Source organism: Syngnathus leptorhynchus, chromosome 4 (genome assembly GCF_054491065.1).
Source record: "Syngnathus leptorhynchus isolate UIUO chromosome 4, UIUO_Slep, whole genome shotgun sequence".
Taxonomy (NCBI): domain Eukaryota; kingdom Metazoa; phylum Chordata; class Actinopteri; order Syngnathiformes; family Syngnathidae; genus Syngnathus; species Syngnathus leptorhynchus.
In genome coordinates, this window is record NC_141198.1 from 17422217 (window position 1) to 17434979 (window position 12763).

The window sequence follows — 12763 nt, forward strand, 5'->3', positions numbered from 1 at the left end:
AAATGAGTGGGTCCATTGAACGGAAGTGTTGAGATAAGTATTTCCGGGTTGTTGTCATGGACGCTTAAGATGTCTGAAATAACAAAAAAGGAATGGACGGGACCTAATACGCTGATAAACAAGGATCGTGTATCTAGCACCTTATGTGTCATGTATTTTTAGAGTACAATTCACGAACCGATCAGGTTTTTGTTTCAATCTAGGATTTGGAGTCGTTGAAAACAGCAATGTCTTGGGTGGAATCCTTCAAAACAAGATCGCGTAACGGTATCAGCCTTTCTTATGTTGATGTCAGTTCGACAATGTACTGCGATTCACACAAATGCGTGTCATTAAAATAGTCTCCTTGCGCTGAAGATGAAGTTTTTTGCAAGTCGCTGTGGGGATGCGTATTTCATCAGGAGGAGATCTTAAAAGAGGTTTGAATTTGGAAGGTAAGAATGAACTTGAATATAAGTTGTTATGATTCTTGAGATAAGGAGTGACATCCAGGAGCTGTCAAACTTGACAAATCGATGAATCTCGGGTGTCTTGCTAACGATCATTCAATATATACAGACATATAACTTCAAATAACACTTGTCAGAAATATACCGAAATACTATTTCACACCAATTGTTTTGTTAACAGTATATCAGTAATGTTTTATTCATGTGGTATTGACATGATTTATAAATATTGTCTTAATTGACTTTACTCAAATACTGTGGTGGGCAATGGGTGGCCTGCGGGCTCTTTTTGGCCGGGGTGCTGTATAAACGTCCTGTCATCCCCATGTAGAGAGAAAAGTGGCTAATACTTGAGTGCCAAATTATGCATCTGCTGATGGAAAATCAATACAACGGCTTTTGTGGATACCTCGCCAGGGTGAAACAATGACAGTGAAACCATAATCCCCTCCGAGCAAGCAGAATATGTTCAAATATTGTATACAGCACACCTGTTTAATTTACACTTTCCTTATAGCTCTTTTAGGGACAACCATTAAAACAATGTTGACATTGGCTTGATGGCTTTAAAGTGGCAGCCTGGGGGATGTGCTGCTAAATATTTTAGTACAAACTCATTGCTACAAATGTGTTAGCCTAGTTGTGCCGCAGAAAGGAGTGATGGCATCGTGTACGTGTGTGTGAGTTTGTGTGCATGGCACATACTGGCATACTCTAATCGCTGTTGGGTGTCAAGCAGGGAAGTGTCTTCTCCAGCAGTCCCAGTAGCAGCATTGGGAAGCACACTGGGGTGCCTTCAACATCTGCCTATAAAGAGCTAATGACACCTAGGAAGACGGCCGCGTGTTTTCAAGTGCTCTACTAATAAGACCACGTGTGTTGTCTTCGCCAACAGGTCACTTGATTAGGTACGTTTTGTGCATAATGTAAGCAATAGCTGCTTGCAGATGTCGTCTCAGGCGCCGGCGTGATGATGACAGAGGGAGGCAAGAGAAGGCGAAACAATAAAGGACAAGCTTAACTGCCGGTGCTGTCAGTACGGGGGGGGAAATAATATTTGTCCACTTGGACAGGCCTCCCTTTGTGCAGGCTAAATGAATGTTGAGCTTCCTGTCCGCCCTGTCAGGGAGAGTGGCATCAAGTGTGTGCAGCGGCGAGGAAGCAACGAACAGTACGGCGGGCGAGCTGTTTGCCGTTTGACAGGGATTATTAAAATCAGAGCAGATGACGGCGGACCGAGCGGCAGGCGGAGTGCGAGGAAGCCAAATTGACACAGACACTCTCCATTACCTTCCACTTGACTCTGCTTAATGACAATGTTGATGCGAGACCCAGTGATGCCACACAGGTGGGGGATTGGCTTTTAGCGGGAACGTTAAGCACCGCGGGGATGAGGAGGCTCTTGGCCCCTCAGCTCAGCTCTGGCACAGCCATAAGGAGACGGGCTGTTTATTTAAAGGTTCAACTGAAGAGCGTCTCATTATTTTGGTTTTTTTTTTCTTTGCGCTTAACTCGCTGATGTCAGGAAGTGTGATTTGTTAGAGGGAATGAATTCTACTCAGAGGTCATCACGGTGCAAATGATCTTGAGAGCGTAGAGGCCGCCGAGTGTCTTTTCCAGCGATAACCTTGTATTTGTTTCCATTGCCATTGATTTTGCAAGCCCTAATAAGACAGGTGTCTGCGGATGGGTGGGATGATTGCCGACCACTCGAGCGAGTGTTTGCTTCTCGACAGGCGGCCGCGATGATACCGCACTCCGGGGCTCGTCAATCTGCATAGTTGATTTAATCCTGACAATCCCTCGCAGCTTTCTGACTGCATTTTGTGCCTTTAGATGGAGCAATGTCATGCTTTTGATGATTTATTGTCTCGCTCCGTAGAACGCCATGGAGTGGCCAGAAGATTTTCCCAAAGACCAAGCCTTTGTTGAGCTGGTGGGCTCTGCGCTCTCTTGTGACCTCGACTTTGAGCAGCTCGTCAAAGACACAGAAGAGAAACTCAAGCTCAATGCCAACAGGTCAGTTCGAAAGTGTTGCCTTGAAATATGAGTATCATTATTTCCAGAGTTCATATCTCAAATCACATTCCTTCTTTGAAACGGATGGGAATGCCATTAATTCGTTTCATTTTTCATTTTTGAACACAGAAAAATGCAACTCAAGCTCACTTACCTTAGTTGTTGCAAAATAAGGTTTTGCCTGAATGTGTTTTCATCAATGCTTAAATTAGTGTAAAACTCATCCTAGCTATTATGGCGTTATCTGCTCCTGTTTTCCGCCTTTGCAAAAGGCCCGGATCGTTTGCAGACCAGTAGGTGTCTTTGTCTGTTCAGCCAAAAGATATTCGAATGATTACAATGCTAAAGCATCGTACGCGTTGGCCTTGCTAGATTTGTAAGCAAGTCATAATGTCTGCCGCCCCTCCCCGTATTGGTGTTCCAGAAGATAGTCTTTTGTGCTTAATGTTTATTATTATCTCACGCTTACAAGACAGCAAATATCTCTCGGGGAGCGAAATACTGTGCTGTTTAACATTGAAATGGTTCTAGCTGACACGATGACACCATTGTATTGAATTGTTCACAATAAGGGCACAGAGAAACAGCTATTCATCGCCGCAAATATGGAAAACAGTTAGCGGTATCTATACATCCATATAGTATATTGGTTTTATTGCTATATTTTGAATTTTGTATGTAGACTGAAAAAAAAAACATACCATTCAATCCTACTCCAAACACAGTTTGTACTCTTATGTGTTCATTCAATGACTGAACTCGTATTAAGTACAAAAAAAAAAACTTTAAACAATTAAGCTCGAATTGAATGCTAGAGACCGAAAAGAAAGACATCTCCGTCAACGATTGCACAAATGGATTGATCAAAAGCAACCCACGGCAAGAAGAAAAAGAGAAATCTATATTCCCGCTCTTTTATCGTTTGGGGCGTTGTGCGCGTGAGGGCAGATGATGAAGGACAGGCTAAATGTAGCAAGTGAACAAAGGCTCACTCTGGCACCGTTAATGTCCGCGACTCTCTCTGTCTCTCTTTTTCTCACCCGCCCTCCCTCTTTCTTCCCTTCCTCCTTCTAAATGGGAACATAATAATTGAAGATTCCACATCTTGAAACGAAAACCCTTGGGTAGGTAATTCAAGGCTTATTACTGAAGGCCGGGCCATTTTTCTGCTTTCTAAGCATTAAAGGGTTATTTTGTGTTCCTGCAGATGGGAGAGGGATAACCATTATGAGAACAAAGCGTCTAGATAATGGAGAATGGGCCTAAAAATAAGCCAATCCTCATCTCGCTATGGGGGTTCACCGGTCAGCATCTCTGTCGGACGGCGTTCTGTCTCCCTCCCCGCTTTCACGGGAAAAACCTGGCCAAGATGATTATTTTTTTCTTCTTCAACTAGGGTGGGCTTCACATCTACCTCCACCTAATTGACTTATCGGTACTTGGGTTGAATTACGGAAGCGTAGGAGAGGAAAAGGATATCTGAAAGGAAACGGAAACGGTGCGAGCTTGTCAACGTGAAGGCCTCCGACCTGATTGCGAGTGACCGTCTCGCTCCCACTTCTCAAATAACCCAAATCTGGCCCAGAGTTGCTCCCTAATTGAAGGAGATTAAGATAGGCTGACAACAGAGCTGCTCTCCTCAAATTGAAATGCTGTAATCCATTAGTTTTCATCAGATGGGACTCGGTGTGGCCTCGGGTGGCTCGCGACCTTAATGAAGTCTCCGCGTCGACTCGGAGGATTCGGTGACCCCGTCTGGTCGCCTCGAATTACAAGACCGTGTTGGCGAGTATCAGGTACTGGCGATAAGCGATATTTTGCCAAGAATTTGGTTTTGCTGTGTGTTGATCAGCCTTATCGGTTCCTCCGGTGGCAGGTGAGGGCACTAAGTGGGCCCGGGCCGGGTCAGCTTTCAGTGTGTTCGTTCAACCTCGCTTGCTCCCATTCCCGTGACAGAATGGGCTCCTTTGATGAAGGCCATATTTTTGGGCTTGATTTGTAAAGGGTCTTTCTCTTTCCCTTACTCCCACCTCTTGTAGGCAAGCAGTGGGGAGCGAAGCGCGACAGACAGCCCCCCCACCCCCCCACACACACAGCAGCCCACCCACACTAAATTAATTCCGACAAGGAACTTAAGATAACGTCAAAGCGCTGACTAATCGTGGGATTGGGTTTCTGTAAGTCAGGGAGCTGTGAAATGTGCCATCATATCTAATAAAAGACCTCCTGGCTGCCTTTCTATTGCATGGATGTTGAAGGTTGGGGTGGGGGGGGAAGGTGACAGGGGATGACTGTCTAGCTAGGCCGATGTGAAAAACAATTAGATGGCTCTTAAACAGCGCCAGCGCGACCGACGTGTTCGTCAAGGGGGCCCAAAAGAATCAATTTTCCCTTTGCTCGTGGGCTCTTTTGTTACCTTGGGCTTCCACTTCTTTGCCATCACGTGTTATTGTCATCCTTTACCGGAACAGTTGAATGGTTTTATTTACTGCAGTTACTTTGTTGTTGTTTTTTTTTTCTTTCCTTCTCCCTCCAACACATTTTACCTTCCTCTTTCTCACTCACATTCCCTTTTATGTGCCTTCGGCCAGTGTCTGAGCTGCCGCCAGGGGAAGTTGCGGGATGAGAGCTAATCCTGCCAAGTTGATTAGGCGGCGGCTAGCTTTCACGCCAGCGAGCCAAAGGTCACAACATTGTGGGGAGAGCGATGGAGTTTCCTGACACAGGCCATCCACGTTGACTAGATAACTTTCAGCACATGTCTGTTAGGAGGGCTAATCGAAAGAGAGGAAATGAGGAAAGTGCTAGAGCAAGTCAAGTAAAGAGTCGCTCCAAAAATGCAGTCAAACTTTTCCACTCATCACCCCATTTGCAAACTATTGTCCCCCGAAACATACAACAATGTAGTTTTCCTCTTTTTTTGTATGGCTTAACAACAGGCACATTGGCTTTTAGATGTTTCCTTTGACTTTCATTGGTCTATAGTTTGCGCAATGACAAAACTTTATTCATAGCCGATAATATAAGTCCGTGACTCATTTGATCATCTAACTTCTCCCCGAATCCCAGACTAACAAGCTCGACGTCCGGCAGTTAAAAGTTACCTTAGTTCTGTTGTAACATTCCGATCGGAATCGTGCTTCATTTATGCGCGGTGCTTTTAATGAACTTGAGTGAGCGAGTGAAAAGTGCGCTACAGATGGAGGCCCATTTCAAACCTGCTGTCTGTTTCAAGCGCTGGTGTGGAGCCCAGAACCCGGATGATCAACAGACATTATCTTCTTTTCTTTGAGGCATCTGACAGCAACATATCTGCTTGATTCTTTTTATTTTCCACTATTTTTTTTAATTAAAAAAATAATTCGTTTATTTTTTCAATATTAGTTGAAAAAAAAAAACAACTAGGCGTTTGAACATGCAGCAGCATTTGTTTGTGTTCCAATAATAAAAAAATAAATACAAAAAAAACACTTTCACAAACTGAAACATGCTCGGCAATAAATAGGATAGCGATAAAAAAAAACAACAACATAACACCGAGTCCGCTCCAAACAGCTATTTACACGGGATACGCAATCAGGCCTGTTTTGAAGATGGCGCAGGAGGGGAGGACAAAGCGGTTGTTAAAATCAGCAGTGTTGATTCTAGTGCACAGACGTTTGGACTAGTCTATAACATTTTATCCCCTTGCGATTTTTCCCCTCTGAAATGAAAGTATGTCAGATTGAACGCTTATTTAATGTGTTGCCATTGTAAGACATCTGGATGTGTTAATGGCCCAGGAGCAGGCAGGAGGCAGTTTATAGAGCCGCAGTTGGGGGATGAGGGTCCGTCTGATGGGGGGGTGGGATGAGCCCGAACCGTCATGCACACATATGAATACGCATCGCTACATTAAAAGGATTGATGTTTTTACGCAATCACATTATCACCATATACACTCCTTATTTATTAGACTTTTAGTGTTAATTATTCTGCATATAAAACAAAGAGAAAAAAATGACACTGTAACTGAAAATAATTCCTCCTCGGTCATGACAAAGAGAACTATTATATCTCTACGATGTGATTGTATAAATTTTTCCCCTAATTGTGCTGGAAATGTTTTGAGTCACAACGGGAAATGGCAAAAAGGTCGATCTGGAAGTCCACTTCACACCAGCTGCTGAATACACACACAACACACACACACACACACACACACACACACACACACACACACACACACACACACACACACACACACACACACACACACACACACACACACACACACTGTGTGCTCTACATCTGCCTTCTATCTTGTCAAGCTAGAGAGACAAACCATGTGAGGACCAACGGTGATGCGGATTGTTGGTCCTCCAATTGCATGTTTAAGATGGCGGCCATGTGTTTGGGTTACTTTCAAGTATGTGTGTGTGTGAACAGTCTTGCGGCAAAAAAATCTCCCAGTAGTTGTTTTACGGATACCCAGCCGTAAATCTTCTTCACACACACTTGCTGGCAAGTTGAGTGTTAGAAAGATTTATTGGCAATATAAAAGCAACGTGGATCAAATGCATAGCTAGCTTATTGCTAAGATTTAGTCGAATATGTGCTCTTTTTACCACATTGGATGGATTTATTATCTGTAATAGCTGTCTTGGCTTTTCCACTTATGCAATGTACTTGTGTCCCTCAGTATTGAACAACATCTGGCGGAGCTGCAGGCCAAAATGGGAGACTCGCGTAGCGCCGAACGTCCGCCCAGCCCGACCGAATGCCTGCAGTGGTTCGATGTCAAAACGCTCAGCAATGTCAGCACGGGACATCGGGAACTCATGGACTTCTTCACTTGCTTGGTGATCATAACGCTGGCTGAGTTTAGAGCATGTCCATGTTGTGCTTTTATGACAAGCCATTTCTTTTTTTGTTTTTGAAGCAAGACTACCTGAGGTCAAAAGAGGAAGGAAGAGAAGATGCCACACTGCAGCTCTTACTCAACCTCTCATCCCAGAGGGGTGTTTGCTTTCCTTGCATCCCATCTTCATCCTTGTCCTTCTCTCATCAACTCCTCGCCCCTCCCTTTCCCTCGATACATACAATCAAAGACGACTCGCCGTCCGAGGTAATACATTTTCTCGCCACCGCGAGTTGATTCGTAAATTGATTTTACGATTTGCTTTGTTCGGCTAAGATCCAAGTAGCGTGGGAAGATGTCCGTCTTCAGCTCCGCTGCTATCTGTTGGAGCGGCTGTCTACGGAAAACGCAGCGACTCGCCGAGCACCTTCCTTGTCCATCGCGCAACGAGTCCACCGCCTGGAGCAGATGTGCTTTTTGTACCCCGAGTGTGAAGTACTCACTCATTACCAGGTATCGGCTATTTCTAACCTTTGCTTTGGAATGAGGAGTCTTTAAATACGAAATCAATTAAAATAAACTCGGTGTAAATGTATCTGGAGAAGCGTACTGTATTTTGTTTTTTCTTTATCCATCCAGGGACTAAGAGGCCAAGCCACGCTGGCTCTTCTACACTCCGCCATGTCCTCCAGTCCAGCGGGTGTAACCGGCTTTGACCGAGTGACCGAGGCCTTCCGCTCGGTGGTCCCGGCTCTCACGCAGGCCCTCAACGAGGACCTCCGCGTCCTTCCGAGAATCGTCGAGCCGCACGCCATCTTGGGCTTCCTAAATGCATCCTATCTCCGGCCCGTGGCGAGTGAATTGTCCTCCCTGCTGGAGAGAGAGCGTGAGACAGCGTTGAGGGACAACACAATGCTCAGCAGCAAGATCAAAAGATACTCGTCCAAGTCTCGAGCGGCGGTCGGTAAGTCCCGTCTCTTTTAACACCCGTTGATGAATCAATTAGCTTCTATCTCCGTCGTTTGCTTCCTGTTTTGAGCTATTTATTGAAATGTGCTGCTGCACAGCTTTTACCGCCATTGTTAACCTTTCAAAAATGATCTTCTTCATCTTCACTTTTCCATTACATTCCAGCTTTCGTGTGTGAGGCCATGAGCCAAGAACCTTGAAGGTGATTGTCAGTAACTATTCCCATTGTAATTGCTTTCCTCCTTCCTATTTGACTCAGTCTGCTCTCTTCGTCAAGAAAGACACCTCTCGGGTCAAGGCTCCGGGAGTACACAAATGAGAAATTAACCTCAAACCATTCCCCCCACCCTTCAGAGTAGCGTTACAGGACAGAAAGAGCGGGAACAAAGAATTGCTGCGATAGTTCTCGTCACCAATTTTCCGTGTGGGAGAAAAATCAGACTGTCAGCGTGACATTGACACTGATGTCGTAGCCCGAGACGAAAGAAAAGTGTACTTTTAATACTTAATCCCCCTGCATATTCCTTTTGTTTGTTTCATATTGACTTATTTAGGACTTGCTGACGCTACGGCTACGCTACGAAAAAAAAAAAAACATGTGAGCCATTGTTTACTTTTTCAAAAATTGTGCACATGTCAGTTTCCCTGTGGAACAGCGCGAAAAGCGTCTTTACATCTGCCATTCTTGGATAAACACGCCGGCAGCCTCGCCTCGCCTCGCCTTTCCCTCTGTCTCTCTTTCCCTCTCTCTTTGGTTCTCGCCTTCCCCTCTGCTTAAACGTGAGATGAGAGGAGGCAGCCGAGATAATTGGCCATGCGTCAGTCGGCCCGTTTGATCACGTAACGTAGCCGAGGCTACACACCTACGTGCCGCTCGACAAACCGTCAAATGTAGCACCGGAGGCAGAACACGGCTCCAAAGGGAACGAGAGACCTGTGTTGTGCAGTTTTGCTTCTGCTCAGTTGAGGTGTTTGTCTGCGACGCAGCTTTGAGGGCTACAGCTGGGATTACATTTTGGGTAATCACCCCCCCCCCCCCTAAAAAAAAATCCTGAGAACCCCCCATGATCGCCACCCAAACGCCCGTGGCTTTTATTGAGCCCCGGTTTAGAACAGAAATGTATAATCTGCTTTCACACTTTACTATCTATACTGTACGCTACGCCCATAATTGTCAAAACAATTACGACGAGGGTAACACAAAATGATTCTATTTTCATAAGCATCCAGTGACTCTTTAGATCTCACTGTCCTCCCCCTGCTGCGTTATTGTGGCTTCCTGCCGCGGAGGCAGGCGGTAGGTATATTTTGATAAGAGCCATGCCTGGGAGACTCTTGCGGTTCCCCAGGGAGCGGCGTTGTCTGTAGCATCAGCCACTGTCAAAGCAGCCAAGCATTTAATAGCATTCAACAGCAAGATCTGCCATCTCTTTTTAACCCGACTGCCTCAAAGGCAGACGCTGACATTGTACCTAGACAGATGTGAAGACGGGCTGCTCGGGCTTTAAGTTTTACTCGCGCACTTCCCCGAGTCTGTCTTTTCATGAGTGGAAAAATGAAAATTGTCCATAGTGATATTTATAATAAATATGTCTGGAGTTAGTCTATTTTGGTGTGCATCTGAATTTAAACTCGTTATTTTATTATTATTTTTTTTTAAACAAAACGTGTGCTCTGATTCTGAATCTACCTACACAGAGACAAATAACCATCCACATTCCTACCTAGGGACAACTTAGAATCTTCAATCGGCCCACCAAGCATGTTTTTGGGATGTGGGAGGAAACCGGAGTGCCCGGAGAAAACCCACGCGAGCACGGGGAGAACATGCAAACTCCACACAGGGAGGGCCGGAGGTGGAATCGAACCCGGACCTTCCCCCGAGCCGCCCTAGGTTTAAACATAATAATAATAATTTTAATAAATCAAAGTCAAAGTCAAAGTCTGCTTTATTGTTAATTTCTTCCCTTGCCAAGACACACAAAGAGATCGAAATTGTGTTTCCAACTGTCCCACGGTGACAAGACATATTACATCACAGGCAAACAAAACATTCAAGTAACAAGTAAAAACAAGAAGGCACATACAATGAATAAATGAGAGCAATGAATAAATAATAAATAAATAAATAAATAAGAGGAGCAAAAATGGAGCAAGTGTGCATACAGCAGACAGTCAGAATATGGCGGAAGAGTAGTGCAAGGCAGCCAACGTGGCCCAAAAAGCAGCCGAGGGTGGAGCGGGGAGAGAGTTCAGGATCCAAACAGCCTGGAGTAGGAAGCTGTTGGTTAGTCTGGTGGTGCGGGAGCAGATCAAACTAAATTCTACCTCATTTATTATTGGACTTCATTATATCCGTTTTAAAGAATGAAGTAGAGATTCTTAAAAATGGTATTCATACTGTAATTATAAGAATGAGGAATTAAATGACACTATACATAATACATCCAATTTAAAAACAAATTGTGATCATAGATTTTCCTGCACAAAGTGATCAATTCAATGACTTTATTTGTCCATCCCTAAGAGGAGTGGCACGCAAAAGCTATTTTTGGTGTCTCTGGACACAATTTGATTATATATGTGGACAAGTTGAGTGTCACCAAATGCAGCTTCTTGCTGTGTTGGCCCTTTTAGAAAATTGCCATTTTATATCTTTAAAAAATAAATACAGTCATTCAATTTCCAATTGGCATTCCACTATGCATGTGTGGTTATATGAACATCAAACATTTTCTGTGCAACTTCTTTTCATGCACACATCTCATTTATTCCTTAACAATAGTCCACCGGGGGAGAAGACCAACTTTTAAAATTCTCTTCAAACGCTTTCCAAGCCCATTTTGATAGCGCCGATTTGAATTCCACTTTCACTAATTTCCCCGGTCTGACGATGTCGGCAGTTCCCTATAGAAAAAGCCGAATGGAGTTTGAACCCGTACAACGAGCGCATTCATCCCCGGCATATACTCCCCCTACCTGCCTTGCCCTTTGTCGCTCTTTGAACTCTTTCTCAGCATCCTATTCAGTGGGGAAAGAGGTTGCGTCGTGACGTGAGGAAGCTCGGCGGAGTCGCTGCCTGCTGCTTGTGAGGATTGAGGCTACTTGGGAATGGCGTTTGTTAATATTTAATAAGAGCAGCTCCTCACTAGATCATATCTCTGCCTGAGTTTATACACACTGTCAGCCGGGGACGTGCAAGCGCATCCTACCATGTAATTATGGGCGAGGAAATGGGTGGCGGTTGTGTTGACGGAGGGCAATTTCTATGCGCACCTGAGCATGTGTGTGCGCTTTATAGATGTTTGTCTATCTGGGTAGAGTACGACGAGTCCCGGTTCTGCAAACTTGAGTGAAATCAAAGAAAATGATCTTTCTCAACCTGTATTATGTCTGCCATTTATTTTTTGCACTCCATGTGGTCACAATGGGCTTTGATGCATTACTTTTGAAAACCCTCAAGGATATGAGCACTTTCCTCGGTACCCTCTATTGACAAAAATGACTAGCTTATCAAGAGCGGCCCACACGTTGTGATAACGAGTATCTGGTGCACGGAAGACTTGAAAATAATCATGCAAGCAAGGGCACAAAGCCACGACTTCTAAATAAAACGTTCCTCACGCGAAAAAGTGCAAATCCTCTGCGTGTTGCTTGCTTAAGTCGAGTAGGAGTCATTGACGAAACAAGGGCAGACACGTGGAAAAAAAAAAAAAAGTCGATGCCATTCACAAATATTCCCCTGTCACTCATTATAGCAATCCCCCCCCCCCACACACACACACACACACAAGGCAACTTAATATAAATATCAAATATTGCTACAGTACCCTTCTTTGAAGGACAGGTAGCTCCCTGCTGCGGCCTCGGCGGCCAGAGCCCCAAGGACGGACCACCGGGGCTTGGGATGCTGTGTTTATGTGTCAGCGTCCTTATTTGGGAATCACAGTAGGACGCCTCCCATAATAAGGCTGTCTGAGAGAGCAGTGGGCCGAAACTGACAGAGAGGACCGCGGCTGTCACAGGGCTTAGCGGGCCGCATTGAGACCTTGTAATATGATTGCGCAAGGTTGGCTACTCGGCAGGACACCACAAAGGTGCCAAAAGCCAAACATGGATTTTCTAGCCATTTTTAGTCTTCCAATATAACGACACCCTCTTGTGACGTTTTCACTGAACATCCAGTCCAATGAAATAACGTGCATGTGCGCCGTTGTGGGAGTGAACACAACCAGCTTCGATTTGGAAGGTTGGACTTTATTTGAGTGTATCCAATCAAAATCTTGTGTTCTCAATTCATTTACGTAGCCTCTGCAGTACAGCTTGCATCTGTGAAGAAATTGATGTCATACGTAATGCACCTTGACCTTTTATTGTGCATGATGGGATAAAATTCACTGGCCTTTTGAGGTTCTTCTGCCTCATTGAATTACACCGTGGCTAAACATGCCCCAGAAATCACCTGGAAAGTGTTTGCGTCACACGC

The 12763-nt window shown here is 44.8% G+C and overlaps 1 protein-coding gene across 2 annotated transcripts in view; it reads left to right on the forward strand.

Moving 5' to 3' along the window:
- The first annotated feature begins 59 nt into the window (after positions 1-59).
- kiaa0825 (KIAA0825 ortholog) overlaps positions 60-12763 on the forward strand; it is a 74330-nt gene continuing 61626 nt past the window's right edge. The window contains exons 1-7 of one of the 2 annotated variants that reach the window (XM_085910459.1): positions 60-267; positions 342-434; positions 2332-2468; positions 7150-7309; positions 7390-7575; positions 7645-7821; positions 7948-8272. In XM_085910459.1, the coding sequence (XP_085766585.1) occupies positions 2338-2468; positions 7150-7309; positions 7390-7575; positions 7645-7821; positions 7948-8272 (979 nt within the window). In that variant the 5' untranslated portion in view covers positions 60-267; positions 342-434; positions 2332-2337. Of the gene's footprint in view, positions 435-2331; positions 2469-7149; positions 7310-7389; positions 7576-7644; positions 7822-7947; positions 8273-12763 lie in introns of both variants that reach the window. The other variant, XM_085910458.1, reaches the window with a different exon arrangement.